The sequence below is a fragment of the Rhinoderma darwinii genome, chromosome 12 (genome assembly GCF_050947455.1).
Source record: "Rhinoderma darwinii isolate aRhiDar2 chromosome 12, aRhiDar2.hap1, whole genome shotgun sequence".
NCBI classification, from domain to species: domain Eukaryota; kingdom Metazoa; phylum Chordata; class Amphibia; order Anura; family Rhinodermatidae; genus Rhinoderma; species Rhinoderma darwinii.
This window is the reverse complement of record NC_134698.1, coordinates 11,461,906-11,489,188: the sequence shown is the minus strand read 5'-3', so window position 1 is coordinate 11,489,188 and position 27,283 is coordinate 11,461,906. Positions and strand designations below refer to the sequence as shown.

The following is a 27,283-nucleotide window of genomic DNA, read 5'->3' as shown; positions in this document are numbered from 1 at the left end:
GTCGCACGCGCGTATATTACGTTCGTGTAAATGAGGCCTAAGACCCATGCACGAAAGTCCGGGCGTCGTGCGAATGCCTCATCAACTACTGCTCAGCGTGCACCCTGCGTCTCCACGCCCAATGTAAATGTACTTTTATACTCATTTGGCAAAGGTTAAATAAAAGGCACAAGTATACGGCTCCACACTCCATTACAAATGCACCAGATTTATTACGAGGTCTGCGTATCGAAATAAATTAGGACCAATTCTCACCAACTACCCGCTCCAATTTAATTGGTGCAAAATATTCCATTGTTAGTAAATGGCATGTGATGGAACTATAACTAGACATGAGCAAATTAATTCTACACAAATCAAATTCGTTCCGAATTTCCCAAAAGTTTCGGATTTTATCGAATTCAAAACTTTTGGGATTCGTCCCGCATGAATCACTCAAAATGTCGGCCGCCATTTTCCAAACAGAAGGCAGAGAAAAAGGATCACATGACCTCGGGCAGCAGCCTGGTAGGCTTTCCCATAGTGCCTTGCAGGCAGCCCTCCCTGTGGTCTAGCCAGTCATGGGATTATAGGGTGGGAGTTACTGTTCACTCAGTGGATAAGAGTCATAGCCACTATAAACAGCCTAACTAAGGCCTCGTGCACACTTCCATCACTGTTTTCACGGCTGTTTTTCACGGAGCCGTGTGTCCGTGATTGGATCAGTGTGCTTCCCGTGTACACTTCCGTGTTTTAGTTTCCGAGAGGAAACAAACCCGTTCACACTATGTACACGATATTGTGAGCGCCGCACATGGTATTCACTGTCCAGGGTGCTGAAAGAGTTACTGCCGATCAGTGCAGCCCCTTAACTCTTTCAGCACCCTGGACAGTGACTACCGCTGGACAGGGAGTACCATGTGCGGTGCTTACAATATAGATTAATGATTCATTAAAAAACCTGCAACAAAAAAAAGTTACTACTTACCCAGAACTCCCTGCTTACCTGCTTCTTCCTCAAGTCTCCTGAGATGACGTTTCAGACCATGTGACCTCTGCAGCCAATCACAGACTGCAGCGGTCACATGGACTTCCGCGTCATCCAGGGAGGTCGGACTGGATGTCAGAAGAGGGACGCGTCACCAAGACAACGGCCGGGGTACGTATGAACTTATTTTTCTTTCTATCGCTGCGTACCAGCACTGATCAGCAGCCTCTTCTCTCTATCAGTGCTGATAGAGAGAAGGGGCTGCCGATTAGTGCAGTGCAATATCTGTCTTCCTGTGTACCTCTGCCCGCCCGGCCATTTCTAGGCAACGGCTCCGTCACACACGGATGGCACATGGATGCCTTCCGTGTGCCTTCAGTTTTATTGACGGACCCATTGACTTGTATGGGCCACACGGTCATGTAATCTCGGACAAAAGTAGGACATGCTCTACTTTTGTCGGAATGGAACAACGGGACCGACAAACTGAAGTGTGCATGGCCCCAATAAAATGAATGGGTCAGGGTGCTAGCCGTCAAAAAAACGGCTAGCACCCTAAAGGAAAAAACGGAAGTGGGCATGGAGCATAAGAAATGCTGCTGCTATGTGGGGATACAGATAGGAGAGAGAGATCGTAAGACGGAAAGTGAGAGATAGTAAAACACAAAATACAGATAGATAGTGGATTAGGGCCTGTTCACATCACCGTAGCCCTTTCGTGAGGGGTTCCGTCTGAGGTTTCCGTTGGGTTAACCCCTCAACAGAAAGGCAAATGGAAACCTAAACTTCCGTTTCCCTCACCATTGATATCAATGGTGACGGAAACCTAGCTAATGGTTTCCGGCTCTCACCGTTGTGACAGGGTGTGACACGCATGGCCGCGAACCGTGGGGATTACTCACCCACTGACGGCCGAAGCCATGGATCAGTGAGCGCTGGCCCGCATCTCCTCAGGAGTCGCCAGCGCTCACTTTCGCTTCACTCTGCTGCGACCCGTAGGGTGCGTGCGCACGCTTGTGCCCGGCCTTAAAGGGTCAGCGCGCGCACCTGAATTGTATAACAAATTAGCCCATGATCACTCTGGATTATAAGAAGGGCCCTGCCCCTTCCTTTATTGCCTGAGCGTTGTTGTGTTACCCGTGTTAGTCTTTGCAAATGATCTCTTAGTGTTTTCCAGTTCCCAGTGTTCCCATTCCTGCTACCTGTATCCCGTGCTACCTTGTTCCTGTGCCGTAAAGAGTTGGAGTCGTGTTGTGCTGTATGCTATGCCTTCCGTGTTAGGGTATGTTCACACGGCTTATTTACGGACGTAATTCGGGCGTTTTACGCCTCGATTTACGTTCGAAAATGCGGCTCGATAGCGTCGTCAAACATCTGCCCATTGAAAGCAATGGGTTTTACGTTGGTCTGTTCCCACGAGGCGTAAATTTACGCGTCGCTGTCAAAAGACGGCGCGTAAATAGACGCCCGCGTCAAAGAAGTGCCTGTCACTTCTTCAGACGTTAAATGGAGCCGTTTTCCATTGACTCCATGGAAAAACAGCTCCATTTACGTCCGTAATTGACTCAGCGAAAAAGCGCCTCAACATGCCATGATGGCTGAAATTACAGAGCTGTTTTCTCCTGAAAACAGCCCCGTAATTTCAGCCGTAACGGACGCTGCCGTGTGAACATACCCTTACACCGCGCCTGGTGTCTTCCTGCTGCCAAGGTCCCATCTGAGCCTACCATCGCTACTGTCTGAAGTTACCACAGGTACCCTTATCCGAACTATAGACTTTGATTTGGTATCCTGTTGGCCAGCTGCTATCCCGCTATGGCGGTACGGCCCAGTGGGTCCACGCACCCATCGTGACACAGGGTTACATTGTTCTTGACAGAACCAATAGCGCAGTCGACAGTGGTGACAGACGGAAACCATTAGCTAGGTTTCGGTCACCATTGAGTCTTTCCGTCTTTTTTGTACGTGCAAAGATGTAGTTTTAAATAATACAATTTTGGGGAATGTCGGGCATTTAGATCACTTTTTATAAAAAAATTTTGTTGGGGTCGAAGTGACAAAAAAAATTATAGATTCGGCCATTTTTACCTTTTTTCCCCGTTCCCGCTACGACATTCACTGTATTGGATAAATATTTTTATAGTTCAGGCTTTTTCAGACGTGGGGATACCTAATGTGTTTATGTTTATTACTGTTTATTTCATTTTTATATGTGATCTAGGGAACTAGGGTGATTTGAATTTTTATATATTTTTTTTAAACTTTTGTACATTGTTTTTTTTTACTTTTTATTTAGCCCCCTTAGGGGGCTTGAACCTGCGATCATTAGATTGCTTATGCCACAGACTGCAATATCACAATATTGCATGTCTCAATAGAAATTTTCCTATAGCAGGGCTGGTAGCGTTCACAAGGCTCCCAGCTGCTAGAGCAATACACCGGTTCCCGTGATCTCGCCACGCGGGAGTAAGGGTATGTGCACACACACTAATTACGTCCGTAATTGACGGACGTATTTCGGCCGCAAGTCCCGGACCGAACACAGTGCATAGTTATGTACACATCATAGTTATGTACGACGCTAGGAGTCTCTGCCTCACTGCAGGACAACTGTCCCGTACTGTAATCATGTTTTCAGTACGGGACAGTTGTCCTGCAGCGAGGCAGGGACTCCTAGCATCGTACATAAGTATGATGCTAGGAGCCCAGCTCCCTGCACTGTGTTCGGTCCGGGACTTGCGGCCGAAATACGTCCGTCAATTACGGACGTAATTAGTGTGTGTGCACATACCCTTAGTGACTGGCCCGGAAGCAAAAGGGGCAGTAAAAACTCCTCAGTTGCCGGTGGTCACATCTGACACCAACATCTGAGGTTAAATGCTTGCGATCAGAAATTTCTCTTCGCATGCATTGCCGCTGGGTCCCTGCTGTGCAACACAGTAGAGACCCAGCGGCTATAGCGCTCGCTTTGCTTCTGAGCGGGCGCCATATTTAAAAACTTTTTCCCAACGTAAATCTACAGATCAGCAATGGAAAAGGGTTATAGAGCTTGAAAAGGGCTGGATACAATCCTAGAAGACCTCAAAGTGTCATACACGACTTTTCAGGGCAATCGCGGCATTTTCAATTCGCAAATAATATATTCAGATCGAATTAGACGGCTGGTTTGACCGAATCGAACCTGAAACACATTTGGGAAAATTCGCTCATCTCTACTTATAACTTGCACCACCATTTCTAAGTATTTATAAAACGTAAAGTATTTCATTGTTCCAAGTAATCACAATGCGGAACTCTCCCCAGTTCACCTTTGACTAGGTTGCATTGCGGGTAGTAAGGCCCAGGGAAGAATAGCTGACGGGTGATATGCCCCAGATATTCCAGTAATTACCAGCAATAGCGATATGTGTGGAAATCCTAACTCATGTTTCTTGGAAAAGCAGAACTTTACTGCTGTACTGATACTTCCTTCTGCTTTATTCCTTCACAGATGTAGTCGTTTCATCATAAAATAAGCTTTTGTGTTTTGTAAGAGTTTTTGACATCACGTTCTCAGCACAGTGTGGATTCTGGAGGCAGGGCAATCTTTTATGGACTGTTTCAAGGAAAGACTTCTAACCATATGTGGCTTTAAGTATATCCTTTTTTTATGTGGTTAACCATTTACTCCATTTTCTTCTTGATAAAAGAACTTCTATAAATGTTTGGTATACTTGAGAACTAAAGAAAAAAACAATAACTCACATCTAATCACTGTTGTTAAAGCGTACCTGCCGTTTCTAGTGACTTTTCAGAATAAGCTGTAAAATGTGTGTACATCAGAAATAACACTATTGCTGGCCATTATATGACTTGTTTCCTGCATTTTTTTTTAGTAGATATCCCCTCTGCAGACTTTTTCTCTAATTCTCAGTTTTCACACAGCTAGTGGGTGGAGCCTAGCTGCCATCATGTCTTCTATACAGAAGACACATAGAGAAGAGAAAATCCTGCTCTCCTGGCTCTTTGTAGCACACAGAGTAGCAACAGCAACATAGAGCACATCATGCAGCAGCAAGAAGCAGTGTAGCTGTGAATCCAACAGTGGGGTGAGATCCCGCTCTCTCTGTGTGTCTCTCTGCCTCTCTCTCTTTACTTCTGCTCCCCCTTTACTCTCCATAAACTTCTATGGGCAACAGTAACCTGATCCATCTGTCTGTCTTGTCTTCAGGAGACGTAGATAGCAGTAAATTCAGAGTGAGTGAACAGTTTGGAGGGGGGACTTTAATTATACGATAACGTTTCTTATATTCGATTATACTGACAATTTATTCAAAGCGCAGTTCCTATGTGATGCTTGAAGCTATTGTACCCATAACAACACTTTCTGCCATTTGCCGTGGCAGTTCAACCTGGTCAAAGGAACATTGTGTGGGTCCAAATCCCCTTCTTCAATGTCCATTGCCATTATTATTACAGGACACTAGACCAGAGGAGGCGCAGGCCTGAGATCTATTTATAAAACAGTTCCGGAAATTCTTTAATTTCCTTTATTATATCATCTTCATATCTTGCTCAATGAAGCGGTTGTCTGAGGGTGCTTTATGTGACCAGACTTACTTCATTTTTTTTAAAGGTCTATACATAGTAATATAGTACTCGTTGAAGGTTGATAAAAGACAAAAGTCCATCCAGTTCAGCCTATTCGGCAGCAGTGTCGACACAGACGCTAATTTTCCTCATCTTAGGAAAATAAAATACATATATTTAGTTTTTGTTTTTTGTATTTTTTAAAAAGACTACAAAAGACTTACATAGCCTTTAAGGGGTTAAACTCTTTCAATGAATTAACCGAGACAATTTTCTCTGGTAGAGCGTTCCATAGCGTCTCTGCTCTTAATCACCTTTGTTATAGTTACAGTCCTGGGTATAAATAGAGAATAACAAGTATGGCATCCTAGATATAAAACAGCTCGTGCCTGTTGACAAGGAACGTGAAAGTCCGGCTCTGTTCTTGGAATATTCTTGTTTCTGAAGAAACCAATTCTGGTAACAGATATACTACAGTCACGAGAAAAACAAAGTACACCTTGGAGAAGACCAAATTTTTTTGTAAGGGATTTTTAATTCACTTATGTCATAAACATATTGACCTTCTTCTTGGAGAACACCTTCCCCCTATAGTTGTTCTAGGGAATGGCTGCATGAACAGTTTTAAGTTGCCCTCCTACTGATGTTACCTTCCAACAATTCTATATGACATGTCAGTAAAAATTGTAGGTAAAATTAATCTAAAAAACTTAGATCACAGAAGGAACAGTTCCTATAAAAATATATGTAAAAAATATATATATTTGTTATAAATAATGTTTTCGTGATTTTTATAAACATTCTCGACATAGTTTATGAAGATCTTAGGGCCTGTTCCCATCTGCATTGGAGGCTCCGTCACAATTCTGGCAGAAATTGCCGGAAACAAGTGCTGCATGCTGCGCTATTGTTTCCGGTAATAGGTTACGTCGGCCACCGGTGGTGTCCCTGTTGCATTGAAACCGTTTTGTCCGTGATTCCCCTGTTCTGCTCCTCTGATGGATCAGAACAACGGAATGTGACAACGCAGATGTGAACAGCCCCTTATTTGTCCTACATCTGGTAGTTTACATGGAATACAAAATACGGGAAAAAGTTTGACATTTTATTTTTTACATTTGAATGCAAACAATTGGAATATCTCGAAAAATGTGTAAACAATAAAACCAAAAATTTAAAAATAAAAAATACAACTCAAACGTTTACATAGTATAAGATTCAATTATAAGGCTGTAATGTTGACCATACATCGTCCAGTTCTTCAACTGACTATCAAAATCAGACTGAGAATTGCTTCGTGTATGGAGAGATATTAAGCACTTGTGACAATAAGAATTGCTCGACATTTGGACATTTTGATTTGATAGTTCCCTTTTCCCGCCCCTACTGAGTAACTTGTGGGCTCCACATACAGGCATATATATCACTACTGATCTGCACCAGTATTGCTGCTTTATTGACCAAAGTCCCAAAAAAATGTTCTATATTGTCACCCTCTTAAAGCGGTTTTCTAGGGAGGCACAATTTTTGCTATGCGCCGTGCACGAGCACGCAGTTATCAGAAAGCACACAAAGAAAATGGGGCGGGCATTGAAGCATAAGCAGAGAATGAACAGGACGGGCATTGAGGCTGTGGACCAACAGGATGCCTCAAACCCGGGTCTACGTCAGAAGTCCCGGGTTTGAGGCAATGCTATTGGATCACAGCCGCCTCCAATGTCAGCGCCATTTACTTGGCAACATTTACTTGGCTTTCATGCTACTCCTAAGTGCTCGTGCGGTGCCCGCCACAGAAAGGGTAAGCGGCGCACGAGCACGGAGGAAAAGCATGAAAGCAAAGTAAATGGTGCCAGCATTGAAACATAAGCAGAGAATGAACGGGGTGAAGCTGTGGACCAATAGGATGCCTCAAACCCGTCACTTCTGACGTAGACCCGGGTTTGAGGCATCCTATTGGTCCACAGCCTCCTCAATTCCAGCGCCGTTCATTCTCTGCTTATGCTTCAATGACAGACCTGTCTCGATACTCAGTGAGGTATCGACACAGGTTTGTCTGCATAATAACGCTCGTGAATGAGCGTGTGTCGAAGTAAAAAAAAACATGAATAGAAAGCAGAACTTCCGGCCGGCCAGAGGTAAGGGGAATAGGAACAAATGAGTTCCGATTTTTGACACAAATAATATTAGGAAGTTTATTTGAGTATTAGTACAAAAATGTTGTATCCCTGGAAAACCCCTTTAAGAGTCTTGTACATATACGGGTTTATCGTATTTATAGTACAAATTTAGTTATAGACAAAATACAGATGATTGTATGTTTGTTCAGTTTCCCTATATTGTAAAGTATTTGAAAATGCAAAAATGAAACGAGCAAAAAAAAAAAACACAAAAAACAAACAAACAAACAGTTTCATGTGGCTTATAATACTAAGATATCATGTGTTACAAAAGCCAGAAGGTGGTTTGGTCTGGTGGGTGAAAAATTTAACTTCTTGGTCTGTTCAAGGTTAAGGTTGTACCACAAGAGAGTATCAGAAGAAAGGCGCGGGAGTGAGGACAACAAATAGGTAAATGTCTGTATAACTTAAATCACAAGCTTAGTAGGTGAAACTAATCTTGCACCAGGGGCATGCATAAAGTAGAGGTTGTAATTAAAATGAGCTGCCATCCTAGTGCTGGTTCACACCATCCATCTTTTTTATCCATCATCACGCAAGAAGGCCAGGTTCTTGTCTCCTTCCCTTGTAGGACCGGAGGATGATGGAACCAGTTCCACACGTCTTTGTCAGTGTTGCAATCCTTGTGAGCGCCCCGGAAGGCTGGCACCATGTATTTTGAAGGGCATGGAGTTATCCTGACTTGAAATCCCGACTACAGGAGCAGGCTCTATAGCATGTACACTCGTATCTAAGAGTTTTGTATTGCCGTATGCTCCATATGGCAGGTGTAATGAGCTTCATAAATGCAATATTATAGTAATGTACTGTCCCTTGTTTTCTTGAAATTCTGGCGGACCATCAATTATGCTTCAGTTTTATTCAAGTCATATTCAAAACAGTTTCTTGAGAAAAGAGTACACTGTTTTAGGATTCTCTATGTATTTCGTAATCATAACTTTCCCAGCTTGGTTCCCGAAGTCCTTCAAACTGCTGCAGCCATCCAGCTTCTCCACTTCATCTTTAGTTAAGATTCCTTCATTATCTAGCTTGTTCATGATCTTTTGATAGTCACCCGAACCCTTGATGGCTGTCTCAATATTGTTCATTATCTTTTGATAGTCACTCGAACCCTTGATGGCGGTGTCAATATTGTTCATTAACACTTCTGAAACGAAGACCATACATTAGCATATACGGGAGCCATTTATCACAGGCATTACTGAGTAAACATGATCGGACTCCGACAACAGATGTGCCTAGAATCAGACTGTAGAGCAATTATTCAGTTTATTCTGTTCAGTTTAAGGCTAATCTACTGACTATTTGGACATCTGCTTCTTCTTAAAGAGGCTCTGTCACCACATTATAAGTGCCCTATCTTGTACATGATGTGATCGGCGCTGTCATGTAGATCACAGCAGTGTTTTTTATTTAGAAAAACGATAATTTTTGACTGAGTTATGACCTATATTAGTTTTATGCTAATGAGTTTATTTTATGGAGAACTGGGCGTGTTTTACTTTTTGACCAAGTGGGCGTTCTGGAGAGAAGCCAAAGCCATTTTTCAGATTTAAATATTTTTTTTTTCCTCCCCACATTTCAAAAGCCATAACTTTTAAATTTTTCTATCGATATAGCCGTATGAGGGCTTGTTTTTTGCTAGACGAGTTGTAGTTTTTTTTATGGCACCATTTATAGTACCACCATAATAATGTACTAGGAAACGGGGAAAAAAAAGTATTTGTGGGGTGGAATGGGGAAAAAAGCGATTCCTCCATAGTTTTTTGCGCTTCGCTTTTACGGCGTTTACCAATCAATTAAAACGACATGTTAGTTTTATTCTGCAGGTCAATATGATTATGGCCTTACCAAATTTATTAGTTTTTTTTTTTATATCTTACTACTTTTACAAGGAAAAACTAAATGTAAAACATAAAAAAAATTTGTGTCGCCATATTCTAAGAGTCATAACTTTTTTTTTTTATGTTGATTGAGCGGTGTGAGAGCTTATTTTTTGGCGGGACGACCTGTAGTTTTTAATGGTACCATATTGGGGTACATGTGAGTTTTTGATAATTTTTATAATTTTTTTTTAGGGAGATGGAGTGACTAAAAATTAGTGATTCTAGTATGTTTTTTTCGGCGTTTACCGTGCGGGTTAAATAATGTTATATTGTAATAGTTCCGAATTTTACGGACGTGGCAATATCAATTATGTTTATTTTTAGTTCTTTTTTTACAATGCTTTAGGGGGAAAATGGGAAAAGGGAGGTTTTTCAACTTTTAATATTTTTTTTATACATAAAAAAAACGTTATTTTACTAATTTTTTTTACTAGTCACCTTAGGGGACTTGAACTAGCTATCGTTGGATCGCTTGCACTATATACTGCAATTCTAATGTATTGTAGTATATCATGTTTCTGATAGGCCTCTCCGGAGGCAGGGCTTAATCAGAGTACAAAGATGGCAGACCTGGGGGCCCCCAGTCTGCAATGCCAGCCATCTGCACACCGCGATCGCAATGTGGGGGTGCCGATGGGCTGTTAGAGGGAGTCGCCCCTCTCTTTCTAATGTCTTAGATGCCGCGGTCACTATCGACCGCGGCATCTAAGGGGTTAAACGAGCAGGATCACGCTCAAGCACAATGTCACTCGTTACATACAGCCGACACCCGTGTTGTAAGGAGGCAGCTGAGCCCTGTGAGCCCGCTTCATACTTCCCCTACCCAGCTATGACTTAAGTCTATGTTGGGAAGGGGTTCATATACTTTGCTTTTAAAATATAATGCAGTGGACCCTATGAGACGACCACTACATACGGTAATTAAGTAAAAAGTGGTCTTCTAGAGGGGTGATCCTCTCAAGGTCAATGCACGTAGGATATAAGGGCATTAATACTGGTCTAGATCAGGGATGGTCTACTCAAGGGGGTGGTATTTTGGAGAGAGTTTCATTGTATCTGATTGATCTGATAGTGTTATCTGATAGTGTTATTGTTCTTATTCCCTCTTGTTATAGTTACAGTCCGGGGCATAAATAAAGAATGTGTAATTTATATCCTGGATATAAAACTACTTGTGCCAGTTGACCGGAAACATGAAAGTCCTGCTCTGTTCTCAAAATACTCTTGTTTCTGAAGGAACCAATTTTGAGCACAGAAATACTATACACAATGAAACCTCTCCAAAAGACCACCTTTTTGAAAACCTGAACTAGACCAGATTTTTCTGTAAGGCCCGGTTTACAGCATTGTTTTGCCACCGCCAATGAGTGCCACGGGCAAAAACCCGCTGCGCAAAACGTTTTCTCTGCCTCTCATTGTTTTTGATAGAAGCTCAGAGACGGAACCACAGGAAAAAATAACATGTTGCTTTTTTTTCCTATGAGCGGCTAAAACCACCTCCCCATGAAATCAATAGGAAGCATTTTTTTTGGCACTGATTCTGACGTGGTTTCCGCGTCAAAATCAGTGCCCAAAAACTCTGTGCAAACAGGGCCTAAGGGATTTTTAACTCCCTTAAATGACTGGGCTACTGTACCCGTGTAAGGAAGTAACCTTTTTGTACAAAGCCTTTTATGACTGCCTTAGACTCGGGATCACAACAATATATCTATAGTTTATCAGCGAGTGTCATGGTGGAAACCCGGCATTAAACTTTAGGGTTTGATTTTTAAGATCTAATCTGTTTTGCTTATGAACACATAAAACATCATTAACAACCTGCTGTTGAAATATCCTCTTTATCGTGCTTGACTTTTGAAGGCAAAGCAATGGCCTGAGAAAACAAAACAAAAATAGAGTAAGAGTTATTTATTAGCGAATTTTAGTCCCCAAAAAAAAATACTCTGAGAACAAACTGAGGTTTTTGGTGTCCGAAAGTGATGAAATCAATACAATTTAGAATAGATAATAATAATAATAATATATTGGTGTATATGTGTACTGTATTGGTCTACTATTACTACTACTACTATTGATGTATGTCGGATTATTCATCTGATTTTCCCAGAATGCTACAAGGAGTAAAAAAGGATGTGGGACATTATCATCTATGGAGATAAGATGAGATGTAGAGTGGGGAAGACTCACCATATTGTCATTCTCATGATCTTCGTCTTCTGTTTCTTCGTCTTCTGTTTCTTCGTCTACTGAACATGACTCTTTTATCTCTTGTTTAGTTTGTCCAGCTCTTCCTAAAACTAAAATAAGACACTTGTATAAGAAGAGTTCTTGATTTGGACACCAGATACAATACAACCTTGGTATGGTACTCTAGTAGAGCATTCGTTTTTACTAGGAACTTGATGCATGTATTGGATGCTATATTTATGAATGTATGGAGTGGACCTTTCCACTTTGAGCCTCTACTTTGGCTGATAAATAGTGCCAGAACTGTGTCTGAACATCACTAAATAGGACATCACAGAACCTTGGGTTCAGGATCTAGGCTAGGCCTATTTTTTGTATTTGTTGAGTGGACAGCTACCATGTACATGCCCTTTTGGAGCATTTTTTGTCGCAGCATGGAATATAGACTTTAAAAGGGTGTTCCCTCACATATGTTGGGAGAAAGGGGGTCCCGTGAACCCCGTTAGCCCATCCAAATTGGACAGTTTTCATATTGAACTCAATAGAGAGATTGCCACGTTGTTGGTCCATTAAAGGGGTTTTCCAGGCCAGACTTACACAAGCCCAATCACCTAGCCCATCCCATAAAAGGCACTTTTCATTTTACTTACTGTCCCGAATTGCGGCCGATTTAGAGATCACACCGTGGTTCACATGATGCTGTCCCTTTGCTTTTCCTGGCTTCCACTGACATCTCGTCCGTTCCTCTGCTCCTTCTGGCCAGCTCAATGTACGGATCGGCATGGATGACGGATAGTACAAGGCTGCCGGAAATTACCCAGAGATACACTGAGCATGTGCGGTTGGAAAACACTGTTTTCTCCACGCATGCTCAGTCCAATGCCTCCAGTGAGCCTGCGTGAAGCTTCTCCCAAAGCACAAGTGGAGGGTGGATATCGTGCAGGAGGAGTACCAAGTGTAGCAAGATGGAGGTGGCCGGGGCTGGCTTACTATCTAGTAGGGAGGTGTACTGGGCGTATATTATCTGGAGCTGGCTGAGATGCCAGCACCTGGCAGTTTGTGAAAACAGAAAGTGCCGCAGACCGGATGTAAAAAACGGGCGTACTTCAGGGGGACCCGCGATCGTCCAGACACAGCATTAAAATTGTGAAAAAGGTATCTGGGGGATTTATTGTATTGTATGTGATCCGGCTACAGCGTTAAAAGGAATGAGCAAAAGTGTCAGAAAACCCCTATAAGTTTATGAGAGTAAAGGACCAAGCAAGCACCTCTCCATTGATTTCAATGGGATCCCCATTCTCCCGATAGGTGAGGGTCTTAACAAATTAGTTTAGCTAACCTTCGATGAAATTCCTCATGTCAGTGCTACAACTTTCTAAGGTTCCTGATGTTTCTGAGAACTGTAAAACAAGATAAAGTTAAGTCAGAGGATATCTTTTTATGGTCGTTTGTACATACATTGCTACTATCACATTTTAATCTGCTCTGTACATTGCTATGGATACTTCCAAACTATTCACGAAAGTGGCAACTGTATATGGCACACATATGGACTAAATTGATAGTATGTGCAGAAGATACTGTATACTAGATAATAACCGATGGAAGACCATTATTACATGCATGCATGGAGCCTACAGTTGTAAAACAACAGTACAATATTATTAGTTGAGTCTTTTCTAAACCTAGTTGACGTGATATTTCATATGAACCTTGATGTCCATCAGAAAAACCAACAGAACCGTACAGTCCTGGTAAAAAGTTTTAAGACTGACACAAATTTTGGTTTTAACAAAGTTTGCTGCTTCAGTGTTTTTAGATCTTTTAGTCAGATGTATCTATGGTATACTGAAGTACAATTAGAAAGACTTCATAAGTTTTTAAACTTTTGACAAATACATCAAGTTTATGCAAAGACTCAATATTTACAGTGTTGACCCTTCTTTTTCAAGACTTCTGCAATTCACTCTGGCATGCTGGATATCAGCTTCTGGGCCAAATCCTGACTGATGACCCATTTTTGTCTCATCAGTGCTTGGAGTTTATCACAATTTCTGTGTTTTTGCTTGTCCATCCGCTGTTTGGGGATTGACCACAGGTTCTCAATGGGATTGAGATCTCTGAGTTTCCTGGCCATGGACCCAAAATTGTAATTCTTTGTTCATCGAGCCACTTAGTTATCCCTTTTACCTTGTGACATGGTGCTCCATCATGCTGGAAAAAGCCTTGTTCATCACCAAATTGCTCCTGGATTGCTGGGAGAAGTTGCTCTTGGAGGATGTTTAGATACCATTCTTTATTTATGGAAGTGTTCTTAGGCAAAATTGGGAGTGAACCCACTCCCTTGGAGGAAAAGCAACCCCACACATGATGCTTTACTGTTGGCATGACACATGACTCATGGTAGCACTCTCCTTTTCTTCTCCGGATAATCATTCTTCCAGATGTCCCAAACAGTCTGAAGAGGGCTTCGTCAGAGAAAATAACTTTAAATCAGTCATCTGCAGTCCAATCCCTGTACTTTCTGCAGATTGTCAGTCTGTCCTTAATGTTTTTCTTGGAAAGAAGTGGCTTTTTTGCTGCCCTTCTTGACCCCAGGCCAGACTCCAAAAGCCTTCGCCTCACTATGCGTGCAGATACACTGAAACCTGCCTGCTGCCATTGACGAGCAAGATCTGCACTGGTGTTGAACCGATCCCGTAGCGGAATCCTTTTTAGGAGACAGTTCACAGCAATTGAACGTCTCTCCTTGAAGTTCTTGATGATCCGATAAATGGTTGATTTAGGGGCAATCTTACAAGCAGCATTGTCCTTGCCTGTACATCCTTTTTGATGCAATTCAATGAGGACTGCACATGTTTCCCTGGTGGTAACCATGGTTAACAGAAGAAGACAACGATTTCAAGCACCATCCCTGTTTTAAAGCAACAAGTCTGCTCTTATTATTCAATCAGCATGACAGAGTGATATCAGCTGCCTTGTCCTTGTTAACACTTTCTAATGAGAAGATTACTGAAATTATGTTAGCAGGTCATTTTGTGGCAGGGCTTAAATGCAGTGGAAATGGGGTTTTTGTGAATAAGTTAATTTTTAATGGCAAGGAATGACTTTACAATTCATCTGATCACTCTTCATAACAATCGAGAGCTTATGCAAATTGCCACTATAAAATCTGAAGCAGCAAACTTTGTGAAAACCAAAATTTGTGTCAGTCTCAAAACTTTTGACCAGGACTGTACATATAGAAAGTAACCACCAACATGTAGAAGTTCACAGCTATAAGTACCATCTACGGGTCTTTTACCTGATCTTGGTAAGGCATCTCACGTAGAAGGTCTTGCACACTTCGAACAACATCGACTATTTCTTCTTTATATGCATCAAACATCAATGCTGTAGATCCACTACAGTCTTATGGGAGAAACAGACATAAAAGATGAACATTATAAAGCAGAACTAGTGACAATAAGGAGTGGTGTCATTGTGTCCTGATTATGACCAACAAATATTGATGTATTTTCTTGCTCAATATGCATGCTATATTTAAATAGGTGATGGTTCGAAGCAAAACCACATTTTGAGGTCCTTTAACCAATATTCAGTGAAACCTCCTTAAGGCAACCACCAAAAATCTCAGTGAAAAACAGTCTTCTATAAGATATAAATTAAATATTTGTCACTGAAAAATCTGGTCTAGATCAAGGGTGGTCTTCTCTTCTCAAAGAGGTGGTCTTCTGGAAAGGTTTCACAGTAGTAGAAAATAACAAATTATTTACAATGCTTATTTTAGTTTGTAAAGCCTTTTAATAATAACACTACTCACCGCTGATTTTAAATGCGGCATGATGATGATCAGACCAAAGAATTGTCATGTTACGTAAGGGTTTTTAAGTCAAATCATTTTTTTGTTTGGATTTTTACATTACTATTTGATTTTTAGGTAAATACAAATCCAAGCTCTCATTGTGCACCCTTAGGTCTTATTCATACTACAGGGTCCCGACCGAGTCTGAGTGTCGGCCGATAAAATCGACCGTTTTTCCCGGCCGGTTTGCATCCGTTTTGCATCCGTTCCGATTCCATTTTGGGCCGGGCATATCTAGACAGTGACATCAGGGGCAACTCCTGAAGGGGAATCCCCATGTGGCCGGTGATTCCACTTCAGGAAAAGGCCCTGTCGTCTATGTCCATTTATGGACACTGAACGTTACTGGCTTCGCCTGGTGTGGAATCCCCGGTCACAGAGTGTTCGGGGATTCCGCTTCAGGAGTTTCCCCTGATGTCACTGTCCATATATGGACAGAGACATCAAGCGCTTTGTCCAGGAGCGGAATCCCCGATTCACACGGGGATTCCGCTCCTTCAGGGAGCTAAAGTGGGGCTAGCACATAGCAGAGCGGGGAGATACCTCCCTGCTCTGCTATAGTGGCGTCGCTACAGCAGTAGCAGCCGCAGCAGTTGCTAGCGGCGCCATCGGCCATGGGAGGTGTTGCCGGGCCAGGGCGCTTTTAAAACAAGCAGGGGAAGGGAGCCAGCGCAGTGCTCCCTTCCACCTGCTGTACACCCGGGCCCTGCCACACAGTACCCCTGTAGATAGCACCCCCACATTGTAGAAACTTACCTGCAGCATACAGCGATTAGTTCGAATGGCATAAACTCCTCCTCACATGCACTCTGCGCTGTGAGGAGAGATCGAGCGACGGTAGACATGGCCGTCACTCAGGACACATTCCGGTGATGGCCGTGTATTAACCGGCCCCATAGACTTCTATGAGAGCCGGGTGAACGGCCGAAAATAGGGCACGTCCCATTTTTTGACGGCCGGTTTTCCCGGCCCGTCAAAAAATCGGTCGTGTGAATAGCCCCATTAGCGGTCTATTGTTCCTACTGCAACTGGGTGACAGCCGTTTTATGAATGGCCGTCACCCGGCCGTGAAACCCTGTCGTGTGAATAAGGGCTTAAGATCCACCTTGACTGTGTAAGGCTCTGTTCATGTCTGCGCTGGAGCCTTCATCGCAGTTCCGGTCCAAAATGCAAAAATACAATCCTGCGACTGATCCGTTCCCACTGGTTTTTTTGTTGTTTTTCTCCTATGACGGAGCAGAACAACGAAAACAGTAATGCAGATTTTTAACAGGGCCTAATAAATTTGCTTGGCCACGATGTTTGCAGGGTATGCGCTAGGTTTGTGATTTGTTTTTTAATGATTTCTAGCTACCATTTGTCCAGCTCTATGAACATTTAACCTCATACCTAATCTTGACTGCTCATCAGACTGTCCTAGTGTCTTCTCTAAAGATTTGTTGCTGACCTTTATCCTGGTGTAACGCCGAATGGCCGCCAGTGTCCTCTCTCTGCCTGCCATACTGTTCTCCCAGGCCATGGGTGCCGTGCTCCAGTCTCTATCCAAAGGGTGAGTGTACTGGCCCTTTAAGAGACTAAAAACTCTGCTGTCTGCTCCGAGCCACTCCTTTGCACATGTGTGCTATTTTAAGCAGCTTTCCTCACAGGAAGAGGCCTGAGGAAAGGTTACTAGTCCTGTCTAGTTACTGCTGTTTGGTATCTTGCTTCTTGCTGACATTGTGTGTACCTGACCCCAACTTGTATCCTCGACCTTGTCTCTGTCTGCTGTTTTACTCTGATTACTTGTTGTCTGAACCAGATTGCCTTTAACCACCAGACCTTTGCCGCCTGTCCGGATTACCTGCTTGTACTTGACCCTGCACAAACTTTTCCAGTCCCGACCTAGTCCTACACCTGACTACACACTCTGCCTGACCCCTGGTGTCTCGCACCAGTGTCCCCTGGCCCAGTGCCAGCCGTCACCTATACCGGGACAACTCCAAGAGCTAGCCACTTGGTAGTCTCCCTGCAGCGAAGACCAGATCCCTGTATAGGGGTTAAAGGGTGAAGACCAGGGTGGCTACTTAGACAATGCTCTTAGGAGTGGCCCAAAGCCAAACCGGTTTGGTGGCACAATGTGTCTACAAACCCGTTGCTTGTAACTCCTGGATTCCTATGTCTGACAATTTTGTTGTTGTTGACTAATTGCCTATTCTTGACTAAGATCCGCCTATAAGATTTGGAAAAGCTGCCTCACACTCAATTCTTTGAGTCAGCAGATTAGACAAAACAGAAATCTAAGGATCCTTTTAAAAGTGCCAATATGGGACGTAAAAACGAGCACCGATCAACAAGACATCTCGTTGATCGGTGCTCGTTTTTCTCTTAATCTTTGGTTATGTATGAATGAGCGATCGTTACTACGATCTATCGTCCCCATACATTTCCATTATGTCGGCAGCACATCTACCTGTTTACACAGGGAGATGTGCGACCGACTAGCAAACATTTTATTGGCCGAGTAAGCGAGCAGATCAGCCGATGAACAAGCAAACAATCGGCTGATCGTTGCCCTGTTTACACAGGAGAATGAGCGTTTGTATAAACACTTGTGTGCCCATGTAAAAGGGCCTTTAGGGTAAAGGGGGTGCTTTAGGTGGATAGTGCCATATGCTGGGCTTTTTTTTTAATGAATATCTTTTAGGACCAGTAAGTAATATTACAAATACAAAAGTATGGGGGAAAAGTTGCGTGTCAAGCTGCACTTTTCTAAAAGAATTACAGACTATGGATGGTCCAGAAACGAGTGCACGACTAACCTAGAACCAGAGGCGTAACTTGAAGCACCTAGGCCCCAATATAAAATCTGTAACAGGCCCCTCACCTACCATGTGTGATTTAGAATACTGGTGTCTACCAATGGCCCAGAGGATCCTTGGGGTCCCCTCAGGCACCGTGGCCTGGGTGAGACTGCTAACTCTGCACTCCCTGTTGCTATTCCCCTGCCTAGAACCTCACTTATCACCTTTACAAAAAAACACAGGTAAAAAGCTTTTGGGTATTGGAAAGTGATCTAAAAAACAAATCAGCGTTGTGTGGAAGTATTTCACTTACTCACCATGGAAGCTGGGTCTGTGCTCTGCATTTTGGTTCCAACATCTAATCATTAATTCTTTAGCTTCAAGCACCATTTTGACATCTCTGTACTGGTCTAGAACACTTTCTTTAGGTCTTTGGCCTTCACTCACACAGCGCTGGATTACAGCTGGATGTATACCTGCAAGAGGAGGAGGCAAACCATCATGACATCTTTTGTATATCATCATAAACTAGGAATGAAATATATTCTATAAATGTGGCGTAGGCTACATCCTAGGACCTACCAGGATAGGGCTCTTCTCTTGAGAACATTGTCCATGTTAAGATTCCATAGCTGTAATTTAGAAAAAGAGAACAGAGAAATTAACGACATAGCTTTCAATATAAGCATAATAATAATGTTCAATAATCGGTCGTCAGCCTTATTTGTCTCCCTAGAGGACCCATTTAAAGGAGAATCCCAATCTTTCCTGACTTGTTTGCAAAAGCGAAGCAGCCCTTTTCAACATTGGTTCAATGCAGCGTTGGATTTGACACTGTGACAGAAAAAGCAGCCCCACGAGAGCAGTGAGATAGCTACTTCCTGTCTTCAAAACGAGAACTTGAATAGTTAAAACGTACAAGAAAATGCCTGTAACATGTTAACTAGTTTCTGAGCATTACCAGACAGCCGCATGTTTTTTTTAAAGGCTTTATTTGTAATTTTGCATTCTGCAAATTCATACAGAGAATCAAAAGTAAACATACACTCCAGTGTACTTGTGGACATTATTCAATGTACAGAGTATTCAAGTAATTAAATGACAACGGTTACATCAGAGATAATATATACTTGTGAAATGAACAAAGGGCATATAGAAAGAACACAGAAGATATAGTATCATAGTACACTGGGTTACTCCCAGCAACTAAAACTATTGCTATGTACATGCATTCAAGCAATGACCATTGACACAAAGTCATAAAGATCACCATACGTGCACAAATAAACTGAAATCTAAAGAAAAGCTCGTCACAGAAACCCTGTACAACCCCGTCCAGGATTCCCAAGAGGCATATCGGAGGAGTAATTATTCTAGGGAATTCAAAGTGAGCATGTAAGAACTGCAGTCCAGGAGCGGGAGACTCTAGAATATGACCACACCGAATGGAGAAATGTACCAACCGCTGCCTGACAGTGAAAACAAAGATCAGAGGAACTGGCTCCAATTCTTTTTAAAATGACAGGTGTGTAATATATCCTGTTAAGAAATCTCGTTTGAATAAAAAAAAAATTCCACCTCTGTCCAATCCTCAGAAGTCGAGCCCGGGATATATATATATATCAACCACTTATTAAAGGCCTTATAAAAAGGTTTGGCATCAGCCGATCGCAGACATATCTGGAGTCCTAAGAATGCTCTCCAGTTTGGAAAAACAAGTGGGGAGAGTTAAAGTCCCAAACTGGGCTCAGAGAGCATGACAAAGCTGAAGGTAAACAAAGAAGGCCGTCCATGGCCATCTCTTAAGGCATGAAAAGAGAGAAATTTCGAGTCATTTGAAAACAATGAAACAAGAAAAGCGCTCCCGATAGAGTACAAATGTGGTAAGTAAGATTTAGACTATAGTGGAGTAGTAGGAGAATACTTAGGGTCATCAACGGCTTTTAGCAAGGCTTCAGCTAATCACCACGCCCCGGCTACAGTCCTAAAAGGAGACAGAACAGTGTTCTTTTGTAGTGGCATAACAGATTGGTAAGGCGTTCAAAAGGATCCCAATAGAGCCCCCTCTAACGCAGTCGCTGCATTGCTCATGTCATTATCAATCCACCAGCGGGCATAAACCAACTGGCAGGCCAAAAATAGCGATACATATTCGGAGCAGCCATGTTGCCATGATGTTTACGGGCTTGAAGAGAGGCCAGACTGAATCTGGGAATTTGACCTTGCCAATAGAAAGATCAGACCGATCTAACAGACTAAACAGTTTTTGGGTACCATAACAGGCAAAGCATAAAACATTTATAATAATTTTGGAAGATAAATCACTTTAAATAGATTTATACGACCTCAAACAGATAATGGGAGACGGTGCCATGATTGACGTTCCGTGGTCATTAAGAGGGGGTCAAGATTAAGAGCAATTAAGTGGAGAGACCACAATTCCCAAATACTTAAACTGAGTTACTATCGGCGAGTCCACTGGCAGAGGTCAGCTGGGGCAATAAGGTCGGGGAAAGTGGGAACCGTGCCGATTTAAACCAATTTACCGCTAGATCAGAGATGGTACCGAATTCTCACATCAGTTTAAAAAGGAAAGCCAGTGAAGGACCATCATCTGCCAGATAAACCAGGGTATCATCAGCATATAAGGAAACTTTCTCAACTACAATACCTCGGAGATGCCTATAGTATTAAGAGATTGGCGTATAATACCTCTATAGCTAACACTGGGGAGTTAATGGCAAGTGTAAATCGTAACAGGGAGAGCGGGCAACCTAGTCTGGTACTTCTTCCCAGCAGGAATATGGGGGAGACACCGTGGTCGGTACAGATTACAGCTTTAGGAGATTTATATAATAATCCATCCACCCAAGTGCCAACGGTTAGTCTGCCTTCAGGCAGCTGCATGTATAAGTATACAGTAATAGGATGTTTTTGGTTGGGGGACTTAATTTCCAGTCCCAATATCAGACTTCTCTTACCTGTAAACATCATAAGATTTGACAGGATGATAGTTGATGTCATTCAGAGATTCTGGTGCAATGTATGACAAGGTTCCAGCAAATGAAGGAGCTGCCGAACTAGTAGCCCCAACAATCTTTGACAATCCAAAATCTGTGATCTTAAGAAAGACAGAAAATAGACATATCAACTTTATCTTATATAGAAGAATAATTATCATCACAATCTTCAATAGTAATGTTTCTCAATCTAGGTACCAGGTGACTCTTAATGGTTCTCCAAGATAAAAATGTGTAAAAAACAATGAAAGTTGGTGTTGTACCGGCATCATTGTAAAACACTGATAAGATCCATTACAACCACCACAGGTATCCGAAGGTCCATTACAACCACCACTGGTATCCGAAGGTCCATTACAACCACCACCGGTATCCGAAGGTCCTCATGCGAGAGACTGAGCCAGGATGAACAGGCCATGGCTTTGAAAGAAGCATGTCATGACCCAACGCTACACCATGAGATCATCGCCATATCTGTTTACCTAGGCTCTAAACATATGGTCAACAGGAACAAACAGTTGTGGATCTGGGAACTTGACAAGTTTACTATTCTTCAGTGGTCTACACATTTCCTAAACCTCAGCATTCGCCAAGCATCTTTTGGATATGGTGGAAGTGGCTGAGCACAGTAAGACTTGCTTGGCAGCAAGTGGCATCATGTTACCATACAGCATCTACATGTCTAAGACATCTTGGGAAAACCCATGCCCCAATAATTTATTAAATTTGTTCCCTCAGGCCATACCTGGTCCAATCATACGTGTACCATATATACTGCTAGTTGGTGGTATGTTTCTATGCTTACTTTATAAGGTGGCTAAAGCTGAATACTAAAATCCTGTATGAAATTTATACAGAACATACTATGGCCCTATCTGCACCTCCATTACCACCATAGATTTAAGGTCTTCTAGAAATGTATGTATGTGCCACTCATCACGCATAGGCTTTGTAACATGGCATTGGGTAGTTACCTGTATATCTAAGTTCTTGTTTAACAGTACATTGCAGGGTTTCAGGTCACGATGGATGATTGGTGGGTCAAGGCTGTGGAGATAGTTCATTCCCAGGGCCACCTGATCGAGAATCTGGAACCTCAGGGCCCAGGGAACATCAAAAATTTTGTCAAAGAGGGACCGTAAAGAACCATAGGGCATGTACTCCATGACCAGTCCATATTCAGTAAGATTTCCTTCAGGTTTCTCATACACACCAATGAGACGGAGCACGTACGTGTCGCTGGCCTTCTGCATTACGTCTCGTTCCTTCTTTAGATCCTTTACCAGTTTTTCCAAGTTGGAGCTGGAATAAAAGAATAGAGTAATACATATGGGCCGGATAACCATCAGAACACTAAATGGCATATATTTCCGATTAATGGGGAGAAGGCACACCCCGGTTTTTGCTTTAGCATAAATATTATTTTTGGAGCTCTCGCCCCTTTCCCTAACTTCCTTAGGCCTCATGCACACGACTGTAGCCATGTGCACGGCCGTGCTTTTCGGGTTGGGCGACCGCGTAGCGTCACCCGCGGGCCTCCCGTAAATCACGGACCCTGCACATGGCCGTGTGCATTTTTTTTCTATGAGCCTGGACTGCAAACCACGACCGTAATAAGACATGTCCGTTTTTTTGTGGTCCAGGCTCCTGGGCTAGGCACGAACCGTGGAAACCACGGTCATGCGCATGGGCCCATTGAAATGAATGGGACCGCAATTCACCCGCAGATTTGCTGGTGAATTGCAGCCGCAAAAATACGTTTGTGTGCATTAGGCCTTCGTCTTTAATAGAAAGGGAATCACTCCAAAATGGCCAACTGTCCCTTAATCTGGGATGAGACTGCAGCAGCTGGCAATTACCAAACGGGTCACCGGATGAAAGCTCTCCCGATAGTGGGACCCGCGTGTTTCAGGCATTTATGTAATTTCCTGTGACTATGCCATGAATGCTTAAAATGGGAATGCCCCTTTAAACAACACTAATAAGGCTAACGTATATGGGCCAAAATAATGTCATTGATGTCACTGGAAGGCCCGTAACTAATAGCAGTCAGCACACAAAGCTTGGGTAAAAATATTGTAACAATACATTTTCAAATTGCTATGGGGACGTTTCACTTTTACTGCTTTTGCTTGGATCACTGACCAGCAAACCTATTAAGGCCCCTTTAAACTGGCCAATTATCGGGCAAACGTGCATTCATATGAACAATCATTCCCGATCATTGTCCTGTGTAAACAGGGTAACGATCAGCCGATGAACGAGCGTTTGCTTGTTCATCGGCTGATTGTATAATTTATGCAGCAATAAATATTGTAGTTGTCGGCAGCACAATCTCCTTGTGTAAACATGTGCTGACGACATGATAGAAATGTATGGTGACGAGCGATCGTAGTAACGATCGCTAGTACCCATGCATTGCTCCTTGTGAAAGGACCAAACGAGCGCCGATCAATGAGCTGTCCCGTTGATCGGCACTCATTTACACGGCCTATGTTGGGTCGTCTAATAGCACTCAAGGCTCACAAACATGACAGACCTAGGTGCCCTTGTAATCCACTTAGATGGCACTTTTACTATTGATGATGGTATCTGATCGGGTCAAAAAAGTCAGGATCGGCATTACCTCCAATCGAGGCCATTGCAGTGAGATGTATATGGCCACGTTCAGACGTGGCAGAATTGTTGTTGAATTCAGCTGCGGACAGTCCACAGTAGAATTCTGTAGCGGAATTCTGCAGCAGCCGTTTTTCAATGGGTCTTGTCCCTAAACACTCTTAGGGTATGTTCACACGGCTTATTTTCGGCCGTTTTTTGGAAAAAAAAAAAAACGCCTCCAAACATCTGCCCATTGATTTTAATACGAAAAACGGCGTTCTGTTTTCCGACGGGGTGTTTTTGTACGTGCCCATTTTGAAAAAGGGCCGCGAAAAAGAAGTGCATGTCACTTATTGAGCCGTTTTTCATTGACTCTATAGAAAAACGCGAGTTTGCTTAAAAGCTGAAAATCAGGAGCTGTTTTCCCTTGAAAACAGCTCCGTATTTCCAGACATTTTTGATTTTGTGTGCGCACATACCCAAACACTATCTAATCAGCGCTGACAGTGTTAGACTATAAGGACAAGAATGGTAATGCCCAGTTGTCAATGTATTCATACATTTCCAGGAGGAATAACAGAGGAACAACACCATGCAGAATTCTAAGGAAAGATGCTCTGGAATTGTTATTTCATGGGGAATACAAGTATTTACTAAAACAGACATGTCAGGAGAGGCGACAGATCTTCTTTCATGCAGACAGCAGAGCCGCGTGCGTTGAGTCTATATAGCGGCCGCGTGCGTGGGTCCTAATTATCGTGTAAAAAGAGGTACTGCAGGTAATACATGTATCTCGGTGACGTGACTCTCCACACGTTTCTTGGCTGCTGCTTCATTTCCTTCCTTCTATATCGTGTTCTGCAATTCGGTTTTATTTAGCCGCAGCTTCCTGTGCGCTCGAAAGTGAAAGTGGTTTATTTACTCCAACACATTTTTACTTCTGCGCATTGTAAAAGATTGCAAGACTGACTCATGAGGAAACAATTCTCTGCCCTGTTCATGCTGGGAATTTCCTGCGATTGCATAAACAGTCAATTTCCTATTCAATGTCCAGCTACAACCACAATGTTTTTTCAACCAAATTATACAAAGCAAAAGATAGTAATGCAAAATTCCGATTTTTATCTCGCTGTTTGATGTACTGGATCTCAGTCTCACACACACTTCTATCTGTATCTGCAATGTCCCATAACTCTGTTCATGAATAGAATGCAAGCACTGCAGTAAAGACTGACACCCATGCAAAGCAATGAAAGTGAGAGCAGGAATGGGAGTTGTAATGCTGTTTACTAAAAATAATCAATTGGATTTGGCAAGAAATATCAGCCTAAGGCCTTATTCACACTGGCACAATACGGGTGCTTTTTTTTGCCCCGATTTATCAACGCAACATCCTGACCTCCCGTGGTTTATCAGAAGGGATGTAAGAGCGCCATAGGTCTGGGTGTGGCGTCCGTAATATGGGCGCAAAAAAAACACCCGTATTACGCTCATGTGAAAGTGTCCTAAGGCCATGATCACACACAGTTTTTGTTGCAGTTTTTGAGCCGAAGTCAGAAGTGGATCCAAAAGGAAGTAAATGTACGAAGATCCACTTTTGCTCAAAAACTGCATCAAAACTATGTGTGTGATCATGGCCTAAGGGTGTAATTAGACACTGTGATGAAAGTGCGACGGAAACCGCATTTAAAAAAAAAAAACACTCGCTGTTTTACCGTAATTAGCTGTGGTTTTTAGAAGCGGTCACGTTTTGTACATATGAGACCCAAACCGCAACTGCATCGAAAAAAGCAGTAAAAATGCAACATCTTAATACACACCGTAAGGCCGGGTTCCCACGGGACGGATACGCCGAGTAAAAACTGAGCAGTGTCCGACCTGGAACCCGCAATACATTCTGTCTGAAAAACCGCACCACATTGTGGTGCGTTTTGTCAGACGGATTTTCCACTGCGGAAAGCAGCGGTAAAAAAACGCTCATACTTACCTAGGCCATTGTTATGGCGGCGCGCCGCTACAGCCTGTGATTGGCTACTGCGGTCACATGGGATGCAACATCATCCCAGGAGGCCGGACTGGACGAAGAAACACATACAAAGTATGTTTTTTTTTTCTTTTCTTTTTCCGTAGTTGCGACTTTTGCGGCGTAATCGCTGTGAATACGCCGCAAAAGTCACAACACACGGCTCTCTGTTGCGGGTTTTGCCTCCCCATTGAATTCAATGGAAAAAAGCCACAGTGGAAGATCAACTAAAACGCAGCATAAATATATATACTATTGTTACCTACCCATGTGACCCCTGGATCATCTTCAGTGCGATCTCCTTCCTCAGCAGCTTGCTCCATCCTCTGTATACAAGTCCAAACCCTCCAGATCCCACCTGCTGCAGCACCTCCACATCCCCAGGAGGTAGAATCATCATGTTGGGTGCCCCCTCAGGGTGATCCAGACACAGGGCTCACGACGAGTCGCCCACAGGCTCAGCACAGAAATAATGGCTCTAGAACGGAACAGCTCTGGGTTTCCTGCGCCCTCCTCTGTGATGAAATCAGCAGCTGCCTGACATCTGAACTCCTTGTATGACTAATAGCCGGGAAAATCCCAGCGCAGTTTTGGCAATTTTTCTGTTCTGTGTGTCTGTCTGACCTCTGTTCCCTGCTATTTGCTCCTTCACGAAATGTTTATGAACCCTTTCATGATCGGGGCTCTTCGGGTCTCCGCAGCAAAATTTCGCCTTTTGGAATGCTGCGTTCTAAGGTCGGATTCACACACCGCGTTTTTGCATGTTTTTTGTAACAGTTTTAATGGTGTTTTTAGTGCGGCCAGATGTTGTGAAATATAAACTGCACTACATGCACTGCGTTTTGCTTTGTGGCGGTTTTTTTTTATAGTCAGTATCTCTTTTTTTCCCAAGCGTAGCAGGCCTGTGAAAAAACAAAACACTAAATTAACCCCTTAGTGACCAGCCTATTTTAAATCGTAATGACCAAGGTATTTTTTTTTACGTTTTTCCATCGTCGCGTACCAAGAGCTATAACTTTTTTATTTTTGCGTCGACATAGCTGTATAAGGTCTTGTTTTTTGCGGGACAAGTTGTATTTTTTTAATAGCACCATTTTGGGGTACATATAATTTATTGATTCATTTTTATTAACTTTTTTTCGGGGGGAGGATAGAAAAAAACCCAGAAATGTTGCCACTCTTTTTTTGCGTCCTAAATCTACGCCGTTTAT

The 27,283-nt window shown here is 42.8% G+C and overlaps 1 protein-coding gene across 1 annotated transcript; it reads right to left on the bottom strand.

The window, feature by feature from the left end:
• Positions 1–6,628: 6,628 nt before the first annotated feature.
• On the bottom strand, positions 6,629–26,562 carry LOC142665252 (receptor-interacting serine/threonine-protein kinase 3-like). Its single transcript, XM_075844888.1, has 10 exons — positions 26,339–26,562; positions 22,426–22,753; positions 21,413–21,552; positions 19,014–19,063; positions 18,749–18,907; positions 15,091–15,197; positions 13,126–13,186; positions 11,787–11,896; positions 11,418–11,472; positions 6,629–8,860 (listed from the first exon to the last, which is right to left on the bottom strand). The coding sequence occupies exons 1-10, from the start codon at positions 26,470–26,472 to the stop codon at positions 8,586–8,588; spliced, it is 1,419 nt and encodes a 472-aa protein (XP_075701003.1). The 5' UTR covers positions 26,473–26,562; the 3' UTR covers positions 6,629–8,585.
• Between the last annotated feature and the right edge of the window lie 721 nt (positions 26,563–27,283).